At 41.4% G+C, this 27,629-nt stretch overlaps 1 protein-coding gene across 4 annotated transcripts in view; it reads right to left on the bottom strand.

Annotated features, from left to right (window-relative positions):
- The window catches only part of LOC135523507 (F-box only protein 11), a 33,560-nt gene extending 8,477 nt beyond the window's left edge, over positions 1–25,083 (bottom strand). Inside the window, exons 1-8 of one of the 4 annotated variants that reach the window (XR_010452833.1) lie at positions 24,782–25,083; positions 7,693–7,823; positions 7,084–7,165; positions 6,642–6,786; positions 4,822–4,951; positions 1,035–1,118; positions 642–774; positions 266–372 (exon numbers count right to left, since the gene is read on the bottom strand). Coding sequence is in view for 3 of the 4 variants with exons in the window: in XM_064950246.1 (XP_064806318.1) it covers positions 266–372; positions 642–774; positions 1,035–1,118; positions 4,822–4,951; positions 6,642–6,786; positions 7,084–7,165; positions 7,693–7,823; positions 24,782–24,869 (900 nt within the window). In the remaining variant the exon portion in view is untranslated. Of the gene's footprint in view, positions 1–265; positions 373–641; positions 775–1,034; positions 1,119–4,821; positions 4,952–6,641; positions 6,787–7,083; positions 7,166–7,692; positions 7,880–24,781 lie in introns of all 4 variants that reach the window. The other 3 variants (XM_064950246.1, XM_064950247.1, XM_064950248.1) reach the window with 3 other exon arrangements.
- Positions 25,084–27,629: the final 2,546 nt, after the last annotated feature.

The following is a 27,629-nucleotide window of genomic DNA, read 5'->3' as shown; positions in this document are numbered from 1 at the left end:
TCCCACTTGTTGTTGATTCTTCACAAAAAAATACAGTTTTATATCTTTATGTTTGACGCCTGAAATGTGGCAAAAGGTCGCAAAGTTCAAGGGGGCCGAATACTTTCGCAAGGCACTGTATGACTAACAACCACAACTGATATGTCAAGACTGCCCTTTGTTTCAAACCAGCTGTATTTATAATGACATGTGGACCACTAATGTACAGAGTTCCTGCATACACAGTCAGGCAGCTAGGCTCGAGTCATATTACATAATAGCTCACCTTGATGGTCATGTAGCCAACGTACGCGTCCTCTGAGCCCTCCATGAAGACAAACGTGGAGTCTCTGGTGTTCTCAATGATCACTTTGTCCGCTACTTTACCAGGTGCTGTTGAAAAATGAACGTCGTTAGGATTAAAAGGGCGAGGTTAGGAAGACAACGTCGAGCTAAAAGGTGTCCAGCAACGACAATCAATTAACCTAGTTAACAGGTCAAGTGGTATAACTCGGTGGGGGTACTTGTGAAGACTCCTGAGACCACAGGCCTACAAGCAGAGCAAAATGGATTTGGTGGTACAGTAACCCAAAAAGGTTGGGAACCACTGGTACAGATAGACAACGAACAGACAGTAGGGCAACTCAATAATGAATACGTGCCAGCTCCGATCATTGTGATGGGTGACTCTATGTAGATCCACTCGTCAGTGTAGACCCCTGAGTGGACGAATATGAGGCCGTCAAAGTGGGCCTCCTGAACACCCCCCAGTGCATCCTCTATGGTGTCATAGTACTGAGGAAGAGGCAGAACAGAGAAGTGTGTTAAAGCCAAGTCACAGTGAACACATGATGACAAATCACTCAATGACAACCTTAAAACAAACAGAACTTTCTGGGCCAGTTTCCCAGATTAAGAAGTCTAGTCCTAAACTAAAAAGTTAGGCCAATATAAATTGACATTCTTCTATCAGTGTGCATTTTAGTACAGGACTAGGCTCAATGTGTCAATGAAACTGGCCCTTAAACTCTCTGAAACAAACAAACAACTCTTACAAGCATGTTCTCTCTTCCTTTGTATCTGGCAGGATTACTGTAGAAGTGTTCTGCGAAGCCTGTCTTTACGTGTGCTCCTTTATACTGAAAGCAGAAAAAGAATGAATCTAGCCATTGCTATTATTACACAGTAATACTTATGGTGAGATTCCTTCTAGAATCACAGCAACCTCAAGTGATACTAGATTCCACTGGGACTACTTGCGCCATAGAATTACTGGGACTCTGTTCTTGCATGCATACGTCTGTACAAACCATTGACAGTACGTTTTAGCAGCAGCAGTATCTACAATGCATAAAGAAAGTATTTAAACCCCTTCACCTTTTTCACATTTGTTACAGCCTTATTCTAAAATGGATTAAATACACAATTTCCCTCAATCTACACACAATACTACAAAATGACAAAGTTTAGATTTTTTTGCAAATGTACTACAAAAAAACAACAACCTGAAATACCTTATTTTCATAAGTATTCAGACCCTTTCCTATGAGACTCGAAATTGAGCTCAGGTGCATCCTGTTTCCATTGAGCATCCTTGAGATGTTTCTACAACTTGAGTCCACCTGTGGTAATTTCAATTGATTGGACATGATTTGGAAAGGCACACACCTGTCTATATAAACTCCCACAGTTGACAGTGCATGTCAGAGCAGAAACCAAGCCATGAGGTAGAAGGAATTTTCCATAGAACTCCGAGACAGGATTGTGTGGAGGTACAGATCTGGGGAAGGGTACCAACAAATTTCTGCAAAATTGAAGGTCCGCAAGAACACAGTGGCCTCCCATCATTCTGAAATGGAATAAGTTAGGAACCACCAAGAGTCTTCCTAGAGCTGTCCGCCTGGCCAAACTGAGCAATCGGAGAAGGGCCTTGGTCAGGGAGGTGACCAAGAGCCCGATGGCCACTCTGTCAGAGCTTCAGAGTTCCTCTATGGAGATGGGAGAACCTTCCAGAAGGACAACCATCTCTGCAGCATTCCACCAATCAGGCCTTTTAAGGTAATGACCAGACGGAAGCCACTCCTCAGTAAAAGGCACATGACAGCCCGCTTGGAGTTGGCCAAAAGTCACCGAAAGGACTCCAAGGCCATGAGAAACGTGATTTTCTGGTCTGATAAAACCAAGATTGAACTCTTTGGGCTGAATGCCAAGCGTAATGTCTGGAGGAAACCTGGCACCATCCCTACGGTGAAGCATGGTGGTGGTAGCATCATGCTGTGGGGATGTTTTTCAGAGGCAGGGACTTGGAGACTAGGTCAGTACAGAGAGATCCTTGATGAAAACCTGCTCCAGAGCTCTCCGGACCTTAGACTGGGGTGAAGGTTCCCCTTCCAACAGGACAACGACCTTAAGCACACAGCCAAGGCAACGCAGGTGTGGCTTTGGGACAAGTCTCTGAATGTCCTTGATTGGCCCAGCCAGAGCCTGGACTTGAACATCTCTGGGGAGACCTGAAAATAACTGTGCAGCAACACTCCCCATCCAACCTGACAGAGCTTGAGAGCACCTCCAGAGAAGAATGGGAGAAACTCCCCAAATACAGTTGTGCCAAGCTTGTAGCATCATACCCCAAAAGACTCAAGGCTGAAGTCACTGTCAAAGGTGCTTCAAGGTACTGAGTAAAATGTGATATTTCAGTTTTTATTTTGAATACATTTGCATTTTTATTTTTTATTTTTTTTGCTTTGTCATTATGGGCTATTCTGTGTAAATTGATGAGGATAAAAAAAATAAACATTTTTTAGAATAAGGCTGTAACAAATCTATTTGTTTTTGTCACATGCGCCAAATACAACAGTGAAATGTTTACTTACAAGCCCTTAAGAAAAATATATACAAAATATATAAAATATATATATACTGAAGTAAAAAATAAATAGATAAAATTAAAAATTATTAAGGAGCAACAATAAAATAACAGTAGCGAGGCGATACACAGGGGATACCGGTACAGAGTCAATGTGCGGGGGCACCGGTTAGTCCAGGTAATATGTAGGTAGAGGTAAAGTGACTATGCATGTAGTGAGGCACATGTGAGGTCTGCACAACGCATCATCGGGGGCAAACTACCTGCCCTCCAGGACACCTACTCCACCCGATGTTACAGGAAGGCCATAAAGATCATCAAGGACATCTACCACCCGAGCCACTGCCTGTTCACCCCGCTATCATCCAGAAGGCGAGGTCAGTACAGGTGCATCAAAGCTGGGACCGAGAGACTGAAAAACAGCTTCTATCTCAAGGCCATCAGACTGCTAAACAGCCACCACTAACATTGAGTGGCTGCTGCCTACACACTGACACTGACTCAACTCCAGCCACTTTAATAATGGGAATTGATGGGAAATGTTGTAAATATATCACTAGCCACTTTAAACAATGCTACCTTATATAATGTTACTTACCCTACATTATTCATCTCATATGCATACGTATATACTGTACTCTATATCATCGACTGCATCCTTATGTAATACATGTATCACTAGCCACTTTAACTATGCCACTTTGTTTACATACTCATCTCACATGTATATACTGTACTCGATACCATCTACTGTATCTTGCCTATGCTGCTCTGTACCATCACTCATTCATATATCCTTATGTACATATTCTTTATCCCCTTACACTGTGTATAAGACAGTAGATTAGAAATTGTTAGTTAGATTACTTGTTGGTTATTACTGCATTGTCGGAACTAGAAGCACAAGCATTTCGCTACACTCGCATTAACATCTGCTAACCATGTGTATGTGACAAATAAAATTTGATTTGATTTGATTTTTGATTTGATTTGATAATAACAGAGTAGCAGAGTAAGAGTAAAAATGGGAATGGGGGACAATGCAAATAGTCCGGGTAGCCATTTGATTAAGTGTTCAGCAGTCTTACGGCTTGGGGGTAAAAGCTGTTAAGAAGCCTTTTGGACCTAGACTTGGCCCTCCGGTACTGCTTGCCATGAAGAAGCAGAGAGCAGTCTATGACTAGGGTGGCTTGAGTCTTTGGCAATTTTTGGGGCCTTCCTCTGACACAGCCTGGTATAGAGGTCCTGGGTGGCAGGAACCTTGGCCCCAGTGATGTACTGGGCCGTACACACTACCCTCTGTAGTGTGTCTCATCGTTGTTGGTGATCAGGCCTACCACCGTTTTGTCGTCGTCGGCAAACTTAATGGTGTTGGAGTCGTGTTTGGCCACGCAGTCATGGGTGAACAGATAGTACAGGAGGGGACTGAGCACACACCCCTGAGGGGCCCGTGTTGAGAATCAGCGTGGCAGATGTGTTGTTACCTACCCTTACCACCTGGGGGCGGCCCATCAGGAAGTCCAAGATCCAGTTGCAGAGGGAGGTATTTAGTTCCAGGGTCCTTAGATTAGTGATGAGCTTTGAGGGCACTATGGTTTTGAATGTTGAGCTGTAGTCAATGAATAGCATTCTCACGTAGATGTTCCTTTTGTCTAGGTGGGAAAAGGCAGTGTGGAGTGCAATAGAGATTGCATCATCTGTTGAGGTGGTATCCAAATTGGAGTGGGTCTAGAGTTTTTGGGATAATGGTGTTGATGTGAGCCATGACCAGCCTTTCAAAGCACTTCATGGCTACAGACGTGGGGTCTGAATACTTTCCGAATGGACTGTATATGGTTGAGTAACAGTGAAGGTAGAGGTCAGAGGTAACTGTTTGTAAACAATCACTGTCCTGAGATCAGAGGTAACAGTGAGAGTATAGAGGACAGAGTTGAGTAACAATTAGGACAGTTGGGGTATAGAGGTCATAGTCCTACCAGCTGCTGAAAGCTCTCTTTCCATGGGTTGGGCTGCTCGTACTCCTCTGGGTTTATCTGGAAGAACTTCCCCGCCTCAGGGTGCATCATGGGACGTGTGTACTCAAACACATCCATGTACAGCCTCTTCCTGTGAAGCAAAGCAAGACACACAGACAGACACCATCAGACAGGGTTACTTCACTATGTGATCTAGATTAGATTTTGTGCATCGTCTTGCTGAAACTGCTGATTAACTGAGTGGTGCGGGAGGGACTTCAATGGGGATGTTCATTCTATTGCTATGGTCTCACCATCCATCCAGTCAGAACGAATGGCAGTGTGTCTCACCATCCAGACACACACAACCAGTCAAACAAGACTGGTCATGGCTCACTTCAATACCATCATCCCGGTAACCTTAGATCCACTACCGCCCCAACAGATCCACAGATGGCATAATCTCAATCCACACTGCCCTTTCCCATCTGGACAAAAAGAACACCTATGTGAGAATGCTATTCATTGACTACAGCTCAGCATTCAACACCATAGTGCCCACAAAGTGCATTACTAAGCTAAGGACCCTGGGACTAAACACCTCCCTCTGCAACTGGATCTTGGACTTCCTGACGGGCTGCCTTCAGGTGGTAAGGGTAGGCAACAACACATCTGCCACGCTGCCCACAACACAGGGGCCCCTAGGGATGCGTGCTCAGTCCCCTCCTGTACACCCTGTTCACCCACGACTGCGTGGCCAAGCATGACTCCAACACCGTCATTAGGTTTGCTGACTACACGACAGTGGTAGGCCTGATCACCGACAACGATGAGACAGCCTATAGGGAGGTGGTCAGAAACCTGGCAGTGTGGTGCCAGGACAACCACCTCTCCCTCAATGTGAGCAAGACAATGGAGCTGATCGTGGACTACAGGAAAAGGAGGGCCGAACAGGCCCACATTAACATGACAGGGCTGAAGTGAAGTGGGTTGTCCACATCACCACCAAACTACCATAGTCCAAACTCACCAAGACAGTCGTGAAGAGGGCACGACAACACATTTTCCCCCTCAGGACACTGAAGAGATTTGGCATGGGTCCCCAGATCCTCAAAAAGTTCTACAGAGGCACCATTGAGAGATTCCCGAATGGTTGCATCACCGCCTGGTATGGCAACTGTTCAGCATCTGACCATAAGGCTCTACAGAGGGTAGTGCGTATGGACCAGTACATCACTGGGGCCAAGCGTTCTGCCATGCTGGACCTATATACTAGGCGGTGTCAGAGGAAAGCCCCAAAAAATTGTCAGAGACTCCAGTCACCCAAGTCATAGATTGTTCTCTCTGCTACCGCACAGCAAGCGGCACCGGAGTGCCAAGTCTAAATCCAAAAGGATCATTAACAGCTTCTACCCCCAAGCCATAAGACTGGTGAACAATTAATCAAATGGCCACCCGGACTATTTACATTGAAACTCCCCCCGCCCGTTTTTACACTGCTGCTACTCACTGTTTATTATCTATGCATAGTCATTTTATCCCTACTTACATGTACAAATTCTCTCAACTAACCTGTACCCCCACACATTGACTCGGTACCGGTACCCCCTGTATATAGCCTCATTGTTATTTTGTGTTACTTTTTATTACATTTTTTGGTTTATTTAGTAAATATTGTCTAAACCATTTCTTGAACTGCAAAATTGGTTAAGGGCTTGTAAGTAAGCATTTCATGCTAAGGTCTACACCGGTTGTATTCTGTGCATGTGACAAATACAATTTAATTTGAAACAGACAGGCAACCAGACAGAGACACAGGGACAGCTGAACCAGCCACTCACCAGAGGATGGGATCATTGGCCAGTTCACTGAAGCGTTTGCAGACACATGCTGCGCGACACAGGTCCTGCTCCAGCAGGTAGGAGAAGATCTTCAGAACCACCTCGTCTGGCAGCTTCTCCTCGAGGTAGTGCTCCGCAGGCGCTGCTAGTGGTGAAAGCAACGAGATGGACACTTTATTAATGGAGGTTTTCACACATCCAAAGTAATAACAAGAGCAGGACAGAAAGAATGTCCAACACAGAGCAGGGTCATTTTTAACATCCAATTATCATAACACGTTAACCAACACCTCCAAAACCTTTGTTGGTTTCACTCTATTGTGTATGTCATTGTTGTCTTTTAAAGATTTTTGTAAGATTAGCCAGAGGTGAGAAGTGACAGGACAATGATTCTAATAAATCAAAATTCAACAAAAAGTTAAAGATCAAAGTATTATTTTACCTGGTAAATCTTGAGACTTTCCTGACACTCGGGCCCGTTTTGCCCGATGGCCAAAGTCTTCTGTGGCTGAAGTGGAAGCACCCTGCGCATAAAATGTTTAAAAGGATGGTTATAAGCATTGATAGCTTTGACACATTTTGATAGAACAAACAGTGGTCATCTGCTTAAAACGACCGTATCAATATTTCAGCATTGTTTTTAATAAATCAAATTCTTCAATTAATCACTACCGCTAGTGAAATACTAATCAATTATGCAAAGACAAAAGATGAATTATCAAATTCAGCCCGTGGGTGAAAGGATGACATGCTAAAGACACCATTGTGGTTGGAATGCATTTCCCACTGATATTGCTCAACAGTCTAGGTTATAATGTCTGCAATATGTCTTTATAACCAGTGGCACTCAACAGCCCGAGTTAAGTGAGCTGATTCATTATGGCAGATCCATGTTCAGCAGGCAAACAGATAGAAATGTCATGAGTAGAGCTAAAATTAGTCATTATTCTACATGTCAGAGGCATCATGTTTGTTTTACATAACATATGTCTATCTATATAGTGCACTATATAGGCAGCCATTTGGGACACATTCCATTCTAATGACTCACCTCCATGTTAGTCTTTGCTGGACACGCTGCTGTTCTCTTGGGTAGTAGAGACTTTCTTCGAAGTTGGTACGGACTATTCTGAGCTCCTGGACCTGATTCTTCTGCAACCATATCTGCAGGGACGTCCTCATCTGGAGAGGAAGAGAGGACACAGTCAAAACAACCATATCTGCAGGGACGTCCTCATCTGGAGAGGAAGAGAGGACACAGTCAAAACAACCCTATCTGCAGGGGACGTCCTCATCTGGAGAGGAAGACAGTCAAAACCCTCTTAGCTTAAGCTACGACAAGTAGAAATGTTACGGCTGCACCGTAGTGAGCTACATTTCCTGCTCAGCGCTAAAATCTTTCACAGAGTACAGTTTCAGAAGTCGGCATGCCTCTCAGATCGCTGACTGACAGCAGAGTATTCTCCTTCATTCCGGTCAGTATCTTCTACGTAAAAGAGGAATACGTGAAGAATGAACGCTACATGAAGTAGCTAAGAGAAAACATTTCATGTAGTCCAAGGTCTCCTAGGAAACACTGCTTCCTACCCTGTCACAATAACTGCTCCCTGGCATTTTAAATTTGTTGTCATGTCAAACACTGTATTCAACAAACTATAGATTTAGAATAATCATTCTATGTCCATGATTCCAACAGTTCACCAAAGTGTTTTGCTCAAAATCACAAGTCAATCGCAACATTTTGGTAGAAAATAATGCCTAGACTGTTTGCCCATATCGTGTAGCCCTATGTGGCAGTGTGGAAATGACCTCAAATTAAAATTGTTTTATACTATTCAATTCAACCAAAAAGTATCAGAATGGAGAAAGACCCATTGAAATCACTTAGAATATGTGTGATGTAGGGTTGGCCCCATTTAGTCGACCTGTCGCAATTATTTGTATTCATCTGATTTGCGCCTGACTGAGTGGACTAATCCATTGCAGAGGCCATGTGGATGGCACAGTCCAACACTAAGACGTGATACTGAAATTGTATATGGTTATATTACATAAAAAAATGGTGCATCACTAATAAATCTAATATTATTTTATAATAAATGCACTTTCCCACATTGGATACAGTCGCTGTCCCCGGTTCTGAAACAATCTTCAGAACACCGTAGAATTTGCGCCTTTCCCTATGTTGCTATGTGCATAATAGCAAAGTTAAACAGCATATTGAGATTGAGAACAATGTGGTGGAGGCAGCAGCAGCAGAGATGAGTAAACAGCCCTTGCATTAGCCTAATTGTCTAAGAAAAGTGAGGAGAGAAGAAATCAACTTAATTAGGTCTATAATCAATAACCCAACTTAAATGTGCCTGGCTTTATAAATCATCCCTATACAGTGGGGCAAAAAAAGTATTTAGTCAGCTACCAATTGTGCAAGTTCTCCCACTTACAAATATGAGAGAGCCCTGTAATTTTCATCATAGGTACACTTCAACTATGACAGACAAAATGAGACAAAAAAAATCCAGAAAATTACATTGTAGGATTTTTAATGAATTTATTTGCAAATTATGGTGGAAAATATTTGGTCACCTTCAACCAAGCACTGGCTCTCACAGACCTGTAACTTCTTCTGTCCTCCACTCGTTACCTGTATTAATGGCACCTGTTTGAACTTGTTATCAGTATAAAAGACACCTGTCCACAACCTCAAACAGTCACACTCCAAACTCCACTATGGCCAAGACCAAAGAGCTGTCAAAGGACACCAGAAACAAAATTGTAGACCTGCACCAGGCTGGGAAGACTGAATCTGCAATAGGCAAGCAGCTTGGTTTGAAGAAATCAACTGTGGGAGCAATTCTTAGGAAATGGAAGACATACAAGACCACTGATAATCTCCCTCGATCTGGGGCTCCACGCAAGATCTCACCCCGTGGGGTCAAAATGATCACAAGAATGGTGAGCAAAAATCCTAGAACCACACGGGGGGACCTAGTGAATGACCTGCAGAGAGCCGGGACCAAAGTACCAAAGCCTTCCATCAGTAACACACTACGCCGCCAGGGACTCAAATCCTGCAGTGCCAGACGTGTCCCCCTGCTTAAGCCAGTACATGTCCAGGCCCGTCTGAAGTTTGCTAGCAGTTGGATGATCCAGAAGAAGATTGGGAGAATTTCATCTGACCATATGACACCAAAATACAACTTTTTGTTAAACTCAACTCGGCGTGTTTGGAGGACAAAGAATGCTGAGTTGCATCCAAAGAACACCATACCTACTGTGAAGCATGGGGGTGGAAACATCATGCTTTGGGGCTGTTTTTCTGCAAAGGCACCAGGACGACTGATCCGTGTAAAGGAAAGAATGAATGGGGCCATGTATCGTGAGTGAAAACCTTTCATCAGCAAGGGTATTGAAGATGAAACATGGCTGGTTCTTTCAGCATGACACTGATCCCAAACACACCGCCCGGGCAACGAAGGAGTGGCTTCGTAAGAAGCATTTCAAGGTCCTGGAGTGGCCTAGCCAGTCTCCAGATCTCAACCCCATAGAAAATCTTTGGAGGGAGTTGAAAGTCCGTGTTGCCCAGCAACAGCCCCAAAACATCACTGCTCTAGAGGAGATCTGCATGGAGGAATGGGCCAAAATACCAGCAACAGTGTGTGAAAACCTTGTGAAGACTTATAGAAAACGTTTGACCTCTGTCATTGCCAACAAAGGGTATATAACAAAGTATTGAGATAAGTATTTGGTCAATAACAAAAGTTTATTTTCCACCATAATTTGCAAATAAATTCATTAAAAATCCTACAATGTGATTTTCTGGATTTTTTTCTCTCATTTTGTCTGTCATAGTTGAAGTGTACCTATGATGAAAATTACAGGCATCTCTCATCTTTTTAAGTGGGAGAACTTGCAATTGGTGGCTGACTAAATACTTTTTTGCCCCACTGTATATCTACATAAATAAGACAGATCCTGCTTCTGTTGCCTGTTTGAGTGTTTGTTTAATAGCCTACTGATTCCATGAGCACCAAGCCTCGTGCAACAGCAAATGTCAGATAAAGCAATTTCACAGATTGAGCTGTTTCTAATCTTTGCTAGGCTGTAATAAAGGCTTGACACATTTTTTACATTAGAACAGACTGGTATTACTTAACATTTATTCAGTGTTGTTTACACTGTTCCAAACAGGCAGAAAAATAACTAATCTAACATCTGCACGCAGCTCTCGCTCCTATACCCCCTTCTTATTGTTATTATTACAATCATCATTATAATAATGTAATGTTGTTATCAGTAGGCTTAGTATAGCATCCTTGTATAACCACCATCGAGCTGTCGGCCTAAGAGCGCGTCCTGTTTAGTCTTAATTCTGCAACTTATTGGGCCTATATTTCAATATATAGGCTACAATATCAATCAATCATTCATTCCATCACACAGCATACGAGACATTCATGCTTTGAAATGCAATCCAGGAGTGTAGTTTAAAAATTAAACAAAAATGGAGCTTTGAATAATCAGCCTAAACAATAAATCAACCGCAATTCACGAATGCATGCAACCGTTGTTATACCGCTGTAAATAAAGGTTGATATATATAAAATAATATTAAAAATAAAAAAAATTACGTTAAAACAGACTGTCTGATACACTTATTTAGTGTTGTTTACACAGTTTCAAAAAAATTAGATTGTCATCTAACAGCAACTGTTCAGGCACAATACTCTAGAAATGCGTGATCCTATACTCTCATTTATCTGGATTTCCAGTAGTTTCCACAACTAAGTCATATGTCTTCCACAGATCTGACTTACTTTTTCCCTCCTGGGCAACCAGTAAACATTCACCCGTTTCGCGTTTCTTTTTCACATGCGCCACATCCATTTTGCTGTCATGTGTTACTGTGTTCGGAGTTTGTTATAACCAATTTATTGAGGTGATTATGATAGGCTATAGCTCAGGCCATATTGTTCACATGCTGCTTACATGTTTCATGTAGAGAGAGCTAGGGTTGAGCGAATAGGGAATGTTTTTCCTAAACAAATTAGGGATTTCAGTAACAGAACTTTTCAGTCAAACAAGTAAGTAACCAAATGGCTGAAATGATGTAGAGGCTTCAGCACGGACAGCGCAATAAACACTTGCTGTGGTGCCTTTTCGCTGCAGTAGGGAGGAGATAGAGACAACGTGCACCAGTCACACGCTGTCATTTATTCTTTAAACAGTGTGACCATCAGGCTCTGAGTAATTTGTGCGTCTATTATCTAATCAAACACATGTGCTTAAAGCATTAGACAAGGTCAGTGGGGCGGCAGGTAGCCTAGTGGTTAGAGCGTTGGGCCAGTAACTGAAAAGTTGCTAGATCGAATCCCCGAGCTGACAAGGCAGATAACCCACTGTTCCTAGGCTGTCATTGAAAATAAGAATTTGTTCTTAATTGACTTGCTTAGTTAAATAAAAGGTCAAATAAATAAATAAAAGTGCATATGTAGTTTATTTTATTCAAACACATAGGGTGTGTATCTATATGAAAAAATTTGTTGACTCACTTTTACTTGTCATTTTCTATTAACCTCTTGGAACTCTAGGGGCGCAATTTCATTTTTGGATGAAAAACGTTCCCGTTTTAAACAAGATATTTTGTCACAAAAAGATGCTCGACTATGCATATAATTGATAGCTTTCGAAAGAAAACACTCTGACGTGTCCAGAACTGCAAAGATATTTTCTGTGCGTGCCCTAGAACGTGAGTTTCAGGCAAAACCAAGATGAGACGGCACCCAGGAAATGAGCAGGATTTTTGAGGCTCTGTTTTCCAATGTCTCCTTATATGGCTGTGAATGCGAGAGGAGTAAGTCTGCCCTTTCTGTCGTTTCCCCAAGGTGTCTGCAGCATTGTGACGTATTTGTAGGCATATCATTGGAAGATTGACCATAAGAGACCACATTTACCAGGTGTCCGCCCGGTGTCCTGCGCCGAAATTGGTGCGCAAAAGTCAGCTGCAAGTATTTTTCCATGGAATTTAGAGAAGAATACAGGCTTCCACGAACGATATATCAATGAAGAGATATGTGAAAAAACACCTTGAGGATTGATTCCAAACAACATTTGCCATGTTTCGGTCGATAATTATGGAGTTAATTCGGAAAAAGTTTGACGTTGTAGGTGACTGAATTTTCGGTTCGTTTCGGTAGCCAAATGCGATGTACAAAACGGAGCGATTTCTCCTACACACAGACGCTTTCAGGAAAAACTGCGCTTTTGGTATGTAACTGAGAGTCTCCTCATTGAAAACATCCGAAGCTCTTCAAAGGTAAATGATTTTATTTATTTGGTTATCTGGTTTTTGTGAAAATGTTGCGTGCTAAATGCTACTCAAAATGCTAAGCTAGCTTAGCATACTCTTACACAAATTAGTCCATTGCTATGGTTCAAAAGCATATTTTGAAAATCTGAGATAGTGTTGTTAAGAAAAGGCTAAGCTTGAGAGCAGGCGCATTATTTTCATTTTATTTGCGATTTTCAGAAATCGTTAACGTTGCGTTATGCTAATGAGCCTGAGGCTTTAGTCACGATCCCAGATCCGGGATGGGGAGATTCAAGAGTTAAGGCATCTTTACTTTTACTTAAATATGAGAATTGAGTACTTTCTCCACCACACAATGGTTTTTCAATACTGTTGAAACTATTTCTTAGACGTTTTTCAATAAATGTTCATATTTGAAGCTACTTAAGTGAATACCTGCAGTTAACTTGTGCAATATGTTAGGGGATAAAGCATACACGTTCTTAATTTCATCAGTCACATTATGAAGCTTACCATAGTTCACCAGAGCGGTTGAGCACGTCATGTGTTTGTAAAAAGCACAATAGGAGAAAGCGGGAGCAGGTGAATCCAGCTGAGTATTGACAGGGCTGCGTTTTATATTGAAAGTCAGCTGTGTTTTTTGCTTCAATGGAGTGATTAGGGACATGCAACTATAGTTTTCCTTCACAGAAAATAAATGAGCGTAACGTATTCATCAGAAGACAACAGAAGTGCAAGGCTATTTGGCTTAGCAGCCACACAAGTAAATGAGCATACAATGAAAAAGCAAGGTGTTCTTTCCCCGCAAAAACGACACATGGCCATCCTATGTCTAATGTTTATCATAGAACGAATGTAGCCAGCTACGTTCCCTAATGTTTTGTCTAAAGTTAATCTGGTATTTTACCAGAGAAAAGTAGGCTGGCTAAGCCGAGAAATGTAGCTACACAGTCAGAGAGATGTCTGCTGATAGAATGCCCGTTGGTGAATTCTCATCCAAGTGGAGAAGTGCAACTGAAGCACAGAATGTGTGATGCCGAGCAGAAATTAGAAGCAGCAGTTTACAAAACCCCGCTTTGTCATGGAAAGCACCTAATATCAACAGCTGTGCTGAACGGAGGAGGTTACAGAACCAAGAGAAACCGGCTTGCATGACGAGTGATGCACAATATCGGTGAACATATCGGAATTGGCTGATATTAGCTAAAAATGCCAACATCGGTATCGGCCCAATGTCTAGTTTAAAGTCGATGTGCAAAACCGATGTCAAAGCTGACGTGCATACCTATTTAACGTAGGTACATGATGTAATGGCGCCACGTAAAATGTTGCACTACATGTGCAACACCGCATTCCTAACCTAGCCCACAATGTCTGCTGTGTGGAGCGAGCAGTCAACAAGTCGAGCAGTCATTTGAAAGATTATGAAAATGTCAGCAAGACAACTAAAAAGGCTAAATCCATTAAACGGCAAGACAACAAATTAATTTCCCTTAACAATCAACCGTTCTGTCGTGGGTGATGTTGGCTTTCGCGACTGATCGAGCACCAGACACACTAAGGTTACCAAGTGAGCTATTTTTCAGATGTTGCCCTACCGGACTTACACTGTAATAGCGTCACTGCTATTAGCTTCACGGCATACTATGGAACGCAGTTTGGGTCTTTTGCATGTCAAAAAAGATACACGTCAAAGAACAATATTTGATGTGTTAAATAACACAGTTCTATTATAGAAAGTTGTGTGTTCTGAATTTGCAAGCGCCACCACTACTATCAGTAGCACTGTCAAAGCTGTACACCGGCCACGAAAGATCTGTTTACAATACCGCATTGGTAATAAAGCATTATTTGTCCGACTGCAAGTAGCTAGCTAGCTTATGTTTGGTACCAAGCTATCACCAATACAACCAGCCTGAAAACAATTAAAGGAAAGAATGAATGGGGCCATGTATCATGAGATTTTGAGTGAAAACCCCATTCCATCAGCAAGGGCATTGAAGATGAAACGTGGCTGTGTCTTTCAGCATGACAATGATCCCAAACACACCGCCCAGGCAACGAAAGAGTGGCTTCGTAAGAAGCATTTCAAGGTCCTGGAGTGACCTCGCCAGTCTCCAGATCTCAACCCCATAGAAAATCTTTGGAGGGAGTTGAAAGTCCATGTTGCCCAGCAACAGCCCCAAAACATCACTGCTCTAGAGGAGATCTGCATGGAGGAATGGGCCAAAATACCAGCAACAGTGTATGAAAGCCTTGTGAAAACATTTGACCTCTGTTATATACCCTTTGTTGGCAATGACAAAGTATTGAGATAAACGTGTTATTGACCAAATACTTATTTTCCAACATAATTTGCAAATAAATTCATTAAAAATCCTACAATGTGATTTTCTGGATTTTTTCCCCCTCATTTTGTCTGTCATAGTTGGTATGATGAAAATTACAGGCCTCTCATCTTTTTAAGTGGGAGAACTTGCACAATTGGTGGCTGACTAAATACTTTTTTGCCCCACTGTATATCTATAATTCCATGTGTATAACTTGTATTATCATCTACATTTATGATCAGTATTTCTGTTGAATGATGTGGCTATGCAAAATCACTGGATGTTTTTGGAACTTGTGAATCTAATACGCCAATGTAAACTCAGATTTTCTGATATAAATATGAACTTTATCAAACAAAAAACATGCATGTACTGTGTAACATGAAGTCCTATGAGTGTCATCTGATGAAGATTATCAAAAGGTTAGTGATTCATTTTATCTCTATATGTGCCTTTTCTCTCTCTTTGGCTGGTAAAATTGGCTGTGTATTTTAGTGAGTTGTTGGTGACCTAACATAACCGTTTGTGGTGCTTTCCCTGTAAATCCTATTTGAAATCGGATACTGTGGTGGGATTAACAACAAGACTACATTTAAAACGATATAAGATACATGTATGTTTGAGGAATTTTAATTTAGAGATTTGTTCTTTTGAATGTGGCGCCCTGTACCATCAATGGTTGTTGTTATATCGCTCCCAGTAACGAGATCTCAGCCATAAGAAGTTAAACAAGCTTGGAATGTGAAGCAATGAAATGGGGTATCAGCCTACTCAGTGACACCTACAGAACACAACTGAAGAATTTACGCAAATATTAGCGTTGTTGCTCTTATTGCTGGACAGTGACTGTGTGAAATCACCTCACCAGTCAGCTTATTGTGTGTATCGACATTCATTTTGCACTGTACAGCTTTACCTAAGGATTGGGGATCAATGAAATTGGGTATCAGTCTACTCAATACCCAAGATATTCTTCAGAGTTAGACTCCAAAACATTCACGCAGTATTGTTTTTCCTCAGGTGTTCAATACACATAGGTTGACAAATGTGTCTCAATTCACAGTTGTTTCAGAGTCCCGCAATAAGAGCTATGACGCTAATGTTCTCTGTGTGTCACTGAGTAGACTGATACCTATGGATTGTCAATCAATGACATGGGGTAAGACTGTACAGTGAAATAAGTATGCCCCCAATGCAATTCTAAAGTATAATACATCCAGTGTGATTTCAACAGATTATAAAATCAACAAAAGACAATCATTTGACACAATAACATTGCAACCTCTTTTAGCATGATCCGTTCAATTATGGCATAATTCCACTATTTGTATCAATTTGCATCACTGTCAATGACATACTTTTATTTTGAAGGCTAACCGCAACGTCCACTATTATGGCTAGCTTCACATAGATGGGTCCGACCACCATTAATCAAATAACAACAGTCTTGTAAATTAGGGTTATTTTAGATGAATCCTAGCTATATAGTTAGCTAGTTAACTATATAGCTACTGAAACAGATGTCATGTTGCTATGTTTTTGGGGAAGAACATTGTTTGCATCCATGAGCTAGCTAGCTTTTTTTATGACCAGCACTGTAGGTGCGCGAGACAACTTTACCAGCATCATAGCATACGTATCGATGAATCGTTGGGACATATAATATACGAGTGATAGTGTAATAACTTGGTAAAAAGTTTATCAAGTCGTTAAATTATTATGTGATGTGCAGTCATATTCAGGTCCTGATGGGTCAACAAGCTTATTTGTCAAATAGTGCTATTCGACGTATATATTTTTTGGCACGCAAAGACCCAAACGCCGTTCCATAGAAATCCTGGTTGAGAATAAAACGACTCAACAAAACAGCAAGTAAAATAAAAAGGTTTTTGATGATGTTTTACTGGTAATGGGGTCACACGTAAATGTCAACAAAATAACCTTTTGGTCAGTGTGGTGTGTGTGTGTGTGTGTGTGTGTGTGTAACCTTTATTTAGCTGGCAAGTCAGTTAAGAACAAATTCTTATTTACAACGACGGCTGGGCGACGCTGGGTCAATTGTGAGCCGCACTATAGGACTCCCAATCACGGCCAGATGTGATACAGCCTTGATTCGAACCAGGGACTGTAGTGATGCCTCTTGCACTGGGATGCAGTGCCTTAGACCGCTGAGTCCATGTGTGTGTTTTAACTATTTAACTGTACGAGAATGCTTAAAAGGCTGCTAAAATATAAAATATTGGTTACCAGTATCATTTTTTATTTGGTAAGGAAAATATCAGATATCAGTATCGGCCAAAAATGGCATATCGGTGCATCACTACTAGTGACGCAGTGACACATGGATGGTGGTGTATGCTGATCACAGATCATAGAATTACCAGAAGGGACCAAGCCCACTCACCAATTCTCAGTCTCCTCTCTAATCTATTTGACTTTTGTTATAGCATTGGCTATCCTCTCCTTTTAGCTGTAGTCATTTCCCACAAACTTTCCCACTGTGTTATACAATCTCTGTCTCAGGTTCCTTGACAGCATGACATAAGATAAATATTACAATGCAGTGCACTAACAAATTCATAAACTAGTTAGGAATATGTGGCGCTGGACATTTCACCGGCAACATTTTAATTTACCGGACATTTGAGAAATCTGTAGGACACACATACACTGGGTGCATAACCTGATTAGGGTGTCCACCCACGGTGCTCAGAATGACAGAAATCACATTTAGATTATGACCCCAGTACAGTTGTGGGAAGACAGAGCCCAAATGCATACAACAACAAGGCCTAGGCTACATAAAAAAAAACAACATTAAAAAGCAATGAGTCTGATGCAACATATCAGAATGTTTGGCTTAAAATGTAAATTAACTAGTATTCCTTCACATTATAAGCGGACAAGGTAATAGGACACACGCAAATGTTCATTCCATAATGCAATTAGCTGGAAAACACTGTTGTCAAAAGGGCACCACAGTTTCATGTGACAGTGATGAAAATATCCATTAGAAATGGAGAAAAAGAGGAGATCTAATATGCTACTTTGAAGTAATATTTCCAACAATTGTTTAGACAGATTTCACTGTGTCACAATTCCAGTGGGTCAGAAGTTTACATACACCAAATTGACTTGTGCCTTTAAACAGCTTGGGAAATTTCAGAAAATTATGTCATGTCTTTAGAAGCTTCTGATAGGCTAATTGACATCATTGGAGTCAATTGGAGGTGTACCTGTGGATGTATTTCAAGGTCTACTGTCAAACTCAGTGCCTCTTTGCTTGACATCATGGGAAAATCACAAGAAATCAGCCAATACCTCAGAAGAAAAATTGTACACCTCTACAAGTCTGGTTCATCCTTGGGTGCAATTTCCAAACGCCTGAAGGTACCAAGTTCATCTGTACAAATAATAGTACGCAAGTATAAGCACCGTGGGACCACGCAGCCATCATACCGCTCAGGAAGGAAACGCGTTCTGTCTCCTAGAGATGAACGTACTTGGTGCGAAAAGTGCAAATCAATCCCAGAACAACAGCAAAGGACCTTGTGAAGATGCTGGAGGAAACAGCTACAAAAGTTTCTATATCCACAGTAAAACGAGTCCTATATCGACATAACCTGAAAGGCAGCTCAGCAAGGAAGAAGCCACTGCTCCAAAACCGCCATAAAAAAGCCAGACTACAGTTTGCAACTGCACATGGGGACAAAGATCCTACTTTTTGGAGAAATGTCCCCTGGTCTGATGAAACAAAAATAGAACTGTTTGGCCATAATTACCATAGTTATGTTTGGAGGAAGAAGGGGGTGCTTGCAAGCCGAAGATTACCATCCCAACTGTGAAGCACGGGGGTGGCAGCATCATGTTGTGGGGGTGCTTTGCTGCAAGAGGGACTGGTGCACTTCATAAAATAGATGGATTCATGAGGTAGGAAAATTATGTGGATATATTGAAGCAACATCTCAAGACAGTCAGGAAGTTAAAGCTTGGATGCAAACGGGTCTTCCAAATGGACAATGACCCCAAGCATACTTCAAAGTTGTGGCAAAATGGGACAAAAAAAGGACAATGAAGTCAAGGTATTGGAGTGGCCATCACAAAGAAATACAACCTGACATAAATAATTCTCTCTAGTATTATTCTGACATTTTACATTCTTAAAATAAAGTGGTGATCTTACCTGACCTAAGACAGGGAATTTTTACTAGGATTAAATGTCAGGATTTGTGAAAAAAACTGAGTTTAAATGTATTTGGCTAAGGTGTATGTAAACTTCCAGGTTTCGAACGATGAAGTATATTTTCAAAATGCATAACCTACTGCCTCCAGCTCATTGCAAAGTGGTGTGTGACATGCTGATGAAGCCTGCCTTCTGTTGCCGTTTGAGATGCTGCAGTAGCAGCTCTCACACTGTGACAGAGTCTCTGCTCTGTATCTATCTGTATGCTATACGGGTGTGATAAGATACAATATTTTAATTATGTACACACGCGCCAATTTAATTCCACTAAGTTAACCAATAAGCATGTATTTCCATCAATTAATAGGCTAAAATGCATTATTTCACAATATAATATCTCTTCTCCTTGACAATTGGCCCGGGCTCAATTTTATTTATTGGCTTAACCATTTTTTTTAATAGCCCTAAAACCAGCTATTACCGCGTAACCAAAACCTGGTTAGAGAGAGAATAAATACAAGGATATTGGCCAGCGAAGCTAGCTGCTGGATGAGAAGTCCTCCTGACAGAAATGAAATGAGCAGTGAATTAAGTAACAACCCAACAGCTTGCTCACATCTGGGCACAGCCCCTTTGCCCACAAGGAGGAGGCTTAAACACATTTAGATGGGTTACAAAGATCTCCCTAGAGTGTAGCAACAACAACAGAGCCAGCCTCGATCCTATCATGACTCTGTGCCAGCAGCAGCTTTATGACTATTTAACTCTCCTGATGAGAGGTCAGATTCTAGGCCTCGATCGGGAGCAACAAAAATTAAGAGCCGTTTGGGAAAGTAGGCTAATTGTAACACAAACAATAAAGAACATCGATCCCAGACCAGTCCTCCCACTACTAAACTTGTAATTCGTGACCTCCACTAGGTCTGAAAGACCATAAAAAGAAAACCACATCGTAGGTTCAGAAGCAGCAGGTCAGAACGTTCCCCTGGAAAAGCCAAAAGGGTTCTGCCTGGAAGACATAGGACTAATTATTTACGGCTTTCGTACAGACAGAAATACTCCTCAGTTTCATCAGCTGTCTGGGTGGCTTGTCTCAGACAATCCCGCAGGTGAAGAATGTCCATTGCTCGTGTTTCTTGCCCAAGCAAGTCTCTTCTCATTATCGGTGTCCTTTAGTAGTGATTCATTTGCAGCAATTTGACCTTGAAGGCCTGATTCACAGTCGTCTCCTCTGAACAGTTGATGTTGAGATGTGTCTGTTACTTGAACACTGTGAAGCATTTATTTGGGCTGCAATTTCTGAGGCTGGTAACTAATGAACTTATCCTCGACAGCAGAGGTAACTCTGGGTCTTACTTTCCTGTGGAAGTCCTCATGAAAGCCAGTTTCTTTATAGCACTTGATGGTTTTTGCGACTGCACTTGAAGAAACTTTCAAAGTTCTTAAAATGTTCCAGATTGACTGACCTTTATGTCTTAAAGTAATGATGGACTGTTGTTTCTCTTTGCTTATTTGAGCTGTTCTTGTCATAATATGGAATTTGTCTTATACAGAAGATGGCACTGTTTGGTAAACCACCGCTACCTTGTCACAACACCAGTGATTGGTTCAAACGTATTAAGGAAAGAAATTCCACAAATTAACTTTTAACAAGGCACACCTGTTAATTGAAATGCATTTCAGGTGACTACCTCCTCATGAAGCTGGTTGAGAAAATGCCAAGAGTGTGCAAAGCTGTCATCAATGCCAAGGGTGGCTAGTTTGAAGAATCTGAAATATATTTTTGATTTGTGTAACACTTTTTTGGTTACTTCATGATTCCATATGTGTTATTTCATAATTTATGTTTTCACTATTATTCCACAATGTAGAAAATAGTAAAAAATAAACAAAAACCCTGGAATGAGAAGGTGTGTCCAAACTTTTGACTGGTACCATATATAGAATTGAGACAGGACTCATTCCCTCCTCAGGGAACAGCAGACTATGACAACATTTGGGAGGGCTGCAACAGATGAAAAAAGTTCAGTCCCTGAAATGTTGCAGCCTTCTGGCAATTTTGCACAGAGCCTTCTAACAAGGCAGAGGAGGATATTTTCATTGGCTAAAACTTTCAAGCAGCTGTGTGGTGCTACTGAGCTTTCCCTCTGATTAGATTGTGTCACATGTAAAGCCTAATGCAGTCCATTGGGAGAACCATTCAAACTACATAGTAGGCCTATACATGAAACACAGAATAAAATGAATGTCCCATAAAAAAGCTGACAGACCATATATTAGTAATTGTGAAGATCAATTTCTGAAACGTATTGACCACTGTCTGCACAATCTAATGTGTTTGTTTATGACAAAAGATTGTTAACCTTTGACCATATTCATAGACACACTCTTTACATCTCCTGCTAGCACCCAGATGACAGAGGATTCAAATAATTTGCAATGACTGCAGACCGTTTACCTTCACCAGGGAAATAACAAAAGGTCCATTCTGCCTGGAGGATCCATAACGTATGAATCCATAGGCTAACTGTTGCCAATCAAAACCACCCAAGCTGGGAGCTCCTAGCTCCAGCAAACTGTCTGTTGCTCTGGTAGCAAGGCTGCTCTCCCAGGCTACTAGTTCAGTAACCACTACAAACACTGTCTCTGCTTAGCTCACTACAACATCATCTCTCGTCTTCTACAACAAGTGCATCCTAAACACAAGTGGCACTAAAGCAACTAACTCATTAGGCCTAAAAGCCGTACATATAGTCTATTCAAAACACAGTACACAGAAAAGCCAACCGATTCCCTGCTGTTGACAACCATTACAAAGGACATATAGTGTGCCGCATTGCGCTCCACTTTTGTTTTAGCACAAAAAATGCATCCTTGCTGGGAAAAAAACAAGACCGGAGTTCGGATCATGGGGATGGTGGGGAGGAGACAGTAAAGACCTCATCAGGAAGAAGCAGGGTTCACTTAATCAAGACAGCCTAACGAAAGAGTATAGCTGCATTGTTCCTGTGCCCCACTAGTTAGTAATCAAACTGATCAATGGATATGGGCAGTAGGGCAAGGGCAATACCCGTATTGTAATATTTTTTCCATGGCAAAAATGAAGACGTGAAGCACACTAAACTCTTAGGTCCTTTAAAAACCTGCTGTATGTAAAATAGTGTGCTATAGCTTGGAAAATAAATACATGTGACTTTAGATGACAACATAATGATGTTTGTTTCCAACATTAAGTCCGTGTCTTGTTTTGTTTTCTTGCCATGATACAAGCGAGTGTCACGCTACTGGTATCATCCCGACCCTCTTTTAAAGACTTTGCCAAATTCTGATAAATAACATTTCAGGTTTTTAGGGTACAAAAACAAATGTGTCTCTAATTTAATAGGATACCATGAATTGGGAACAGTTTAAGAGGTGGCAGCATGACCAAAAACAAAACAATGTTCCCCTCTTTCAGGCCAATGAAGAATGCAAATGTCTATATGTAGGCCTGTAATCTGTAGTATTGAGAGCTCAGATCACAAGTGACAGCATCAAACACTTATTGCACTTCATAGCTATGTTTCCCTAAGGCTGCTTTTAGACAGGCAGATTAATTCTGATATTTTTTTCACTCATTGTTCAAAAGAACAATCAGATCGGCTCTGAAAAGATCTGATGCGATTGGTCAACATACCAATTAGCAGGAAAAAATATCAGAATTGGCTGCCTGTCTAAACACCCTAAATACTTAATTAGAAAAATACACATTAGTACAGAGTGCCCTCTTTTCTAACAATTGGAGGTAGTCGTATTAAAAAAGGATGTGGTAGTACCTCTCTGCTTGGTCATGCTGTCACATGATGAGTACCCCATAACTTATTCCCAATTTATTTTAGATGTCAATGGCTGCATGTACACAGGCAGCCCAAAACTGATATTTTCTCAACTGATTGGTCTTTTGACCAATCAGATCAGCGCCTTTGCCAATAATTGGGCAGCGCAGCCAATATAGCCTACATGTACCTCTTCACTTTGGAGGCCTCAGACCATCATGTGAAGTTGCCGTGACTATTTTGAAGCCTCATCATACTTACACGTTAATGTTCACAAAAACGTAGCTGGCAAATTGACTCAAATATAGTTAGACCAAGACAAATGAGAATCATCTAGCTATAACGCTCGCACCAAAATAGAGAAAGGAGTATGTTATTACTCAAAAAGCTCTGACGGTCGGTCCCAAGTGAATTTCCCCTGCTTTTGTAATTAGCTCGCTTTGTCTAACCATCAGCTGTCAACGTGCCGGTAACTAAACGATTGCTGTCATCGGAGATTGTCGCACATAGAACCTAAACGTTGTTTACATTTGAAAGGTTAGCTTTCGTAAGAGTGCCTGGTTACCCCATTGTGAGCCTCGGTACAACGCCGGTGGATGTCCTCAGTCATAGATACTAATCTAATCCTAACAACCAGGCCTTGGTTAAGGTGGTATGAGACGCCGCACAGACAAATGTGTTAGTTACTTTAGATGCGTCAAGCGAATTTAGCAAGCTACTAACGTTAGCTGTCTACGCCAACGAGAGTAGCTAGCCTTAGCCACAGCTAAAACGTGATTTATTCACCTAGTTAGTTATTTTCTCTACAATTTGACCAGCAACAGTAGCTAGCTGCATTGGCTAGCTGGTTAATGTTAGCTAGCTAACCAGCCAACAAATCACAACTCTAGAGAACGCAACATTGGTTAAACTAGTAACGGGGAATGCGTAATGACAGGAAACTAAAATGGTCCTCTACATAATGTGCAAATAACAATTAATGTTCACTTCGATAATTACCTAATTGTTATTTAAACAAAGGCGTAGCCAACTAGCTAGTTGGCTAGCTAGCCGTCTACCGATAACGTCCGTCATGTGTTGCCAATTTGCTCGTTACGTTAACGTACTACTAGTTCACTTAGCTGGCTAACTTTATACCAGTAAAAACTAATGTTAGCGAGACTAGAAATACTAAGACATCCACAAGAGACTGACTAACCATTATTTACAATGCGTTTGAGTATTCTCTTCTACGATCTGTAGCTAGTCAAGATCAGCAAGGACTAGTTTAGGTCTAGGAACAAACCAAACAAAGCGCGGCCTTAAGGATTGCGGACAGAGCAGGATGCCTCGATGTTTCCTACCGTCTCAACCAAAAGGGAAATGTTTTCAACCCTAATTTTGAAAATCAACCTGACAACACGCAATCGTTCAACTTGAGTCAACAAGTCACGTAATTAACGTGTGTCTGTAAAGGTTTGAAATGGGCCCAATTAGCTTAGCGACTACATTAAATGCATTACCTCTTTCCTGGTGGTTCCTTTCCGGCTGTACCGGGCGCGGCCTCGACACTCGCCTGGGTCTTCTGCTGGTTGCTCTGACGGAGTTCATTTGGGGTATTTAGAATTTAAAAGAAAAACCGAACCCTTCGCTGCAGTTGGAACGTCTAAGCACGCAATCTAAAATGTTTTTTTCTTAAACATTGCTCAATAAGTCACCCCTTTCCTTCGGCTTGAGAAAAAAAATGTATATTTGCGTTGCCCCTGCAACCCTTGCTCAGCTGCGTTTTGCTATTGCAGGAGGAGCCATTAGCGCAGAGACCGTCCGACAACAAGAAAATTGAACATCAATCACATGGGAAGAACTTCCACCAATAGCACATCGTAGTTCGACGTTTTTTCTTGCCACTGCAAACATGAATGTGTGTCTGAAAATGGCTGAGAATGAAACAATGTATATTATGGGCTCACGTTACCTCTAAACTATTATTAGCCTACTGATCACTATTATGTGTGATAGTTCTAGGCTGGAACCAAACCCGACACACCCTGTGAGTCTCTTGTTCAGAACAGTCTTTCGAGATATATAGACATTATTCAGTACAGGGGGCTAGTAACCCACAATAGGGACTGAAGAACAAAGGCAATAATGGCTAAAGAAGCCCACTCCACTTCAAAGTATTATTTGCCAATTCATCTATTGGAAAATATAATTGGTCAATGTGGTTTCCTTGTGTTGTCTGAAGTAGAAGCCAGTATAGGTTTATTATTACAGTCCTGACATATCTGGCACAAATGCCTTGCATAACGATGTCTAAACAGGCACCTGATTGACTCCTGTAGGATAGACTGGATGACCCTTTTCTTTCCCCCCTGACAACATAGGGTTGGGCACAGGGTTTGGATAACAGGTGGGCTAGAGGGGTCATCAAATCAGGGCCCCTCAGAAGAATTTTAATACCAATATGCCACCCCCACAATTTTCAAATATATCAATGTGTGGGACCCATAAGACACCTTGTCGTGCACCCCAAGAGTCAATGTGTAATTCAAACCCTGAGTTTGTGTGCCACTGCCAGTGATTGACTCAGTGCTTAGAAGGAACAAATAAGCCTACAGACAGACATCACTATTCCTGTCCATGATCTTTCTCACAGCTCAGCTGTCTATGTAAATCACTGTAATAAAAACATACTTTATCAATCACCAGTGTTGAACTTCACCTCACAGCTGAGGTCTTCTCCTTTGTGGTCAGCTGTCATTAATTTTAGTTCCTGACTGACAGCTGTATAGACCACATGTTGTGTGGTTGGTGGCCGGCTGATTGTGACCCAAATGGCACTCTATTCCCTATTTAGTGCACTACTTTTGAACAGGGCCCATAGGCCATTTGGGATGCAGACACTGATGCCCATGGCAAATAGTGTCTGTTAAGTAATTGGCATCATTGAACTACAACAAGAGGTAGCCACATTTTATGCATAGGGATTGATGGGTCTCTCTGACTGAGCATATCCAGTAGTAGGCCGTCCTGCTACTAATTCTGAGCTCTAGTGTTAATTATTGAGAGAATGCTCAGGTCTCATTAAATGCTCTTTGTACTTGTGTATTTGTCATAGTATGGTAAACATTCTGAGAGTTAGATATTGAGTTTCAATGGGCAGTTTATTTGTGAAATTTCTGAACAAAGCTCATTCATGATTAAATATTTCAGTGAAATAGTGATCATTCAAGTGTTAATGTATGGGACCTTGAATGCAGTGTTTCTTCGATATTCATTTAGCAGTGGCGGGCCGCCGCAAAATGTTTAGAATTGCAGGAAATTATGAGCTTTGAAACTGCATTTTTTTTTTAAATAACAGCCCAGTGGCAAAATGTGTAGGAATGCAGGAAACAAGCAAAATTTTGTCTCTGAGACCAAGAGGTGAGCCTCTAAAATCTTTGGTCGGAAGCCGCGCAATTGGCCATGCCTGCCCTGCGCTAACTTTGCCATTGCTGCTGAAAAAAGTCCTAGGGGAAACACTGGAATGGTATCATGAATAATATACATTTGACTGAGAGGAGGTAGCCTATCTATTCATGCACTCTAGTCTAGTGAATGTTCACTCACAGATGGAGCCATATTGAGGCATCGTGCACTGATTTCCTCATTGCGAAGGGTTAGTAATGTCACGTAGGAAAGAACGCCATCTGTTGGGAGGTAATGATGATGCCACGTAAACCTCAAACCTAGGAATGACCCCTGTGGTGTATTCATTAGTCAGACAATGTTGCTAACATTTGCAAACTTTTGCAATGGAATCTGTTTACTCCAAACCAAAAGATCAGGGGTGTATTCATTATGGAAACCGTATACCATTTAAGAAGCAAATGATACGGGGAGGAACCTACCTGAATTTGTTCAATAAAAACTCTTGTTTACATTTTCCGTTGGAGTAAACGGTTTCTGTTGAAAAACTTTTTGCAACAGAATCTGTGTAATGATTACACCCCAGATGTCATATAATGAAAAGAGATACATATCACAGATGGATGCAAATCTTCTACTGATTTGTTTTTTCTAATTGTTCAATCCTTTATGGGCTGTGGGAAGAGACTACTAATTGTTCCAGTCTCAGTCAGCTCCCTCTTTGACAACAGCAATATCAACAGCACCATCAACAAACTACAGCAGCAGTGAGATTCCCACTCTGCTCAAAGGCCCAGTGCAGTCAAAACCATGATTACCCGGGTTTTATATTTCCATACTATGAGGTTGGAATCATACTGTGAAATTGTGAAAATTATGATAATGCCCTTGTAGTGTTAGAGCTGTTTGAAAAGACTGCCTGAAATGTCAGCCTGTTTTGGTGGGAGGGAGTTTTGGCCTTCC

This window comes from Oncorhynchus masou, chromosome 31 (genome assembly GCF_036934945.1).
Source record: "Oncorhynchus masou masou isolate Uvic2021 chromosome 31, UVic_Omas_1.1, whole genome shotgun sequence".
Classification (NCBI taxonomy): Eukaryota; Metazoa; Chordata; class Actinopteri; order Salmoniformes; family Salmonidae; genus Oncorhynchus; species Oncorhynchus masou.
The sequence above is the reverse complement of the archived record's forward strand: the minus strand, read 5'-3'. Positions and strand labels throughout refer to the sequence as shown.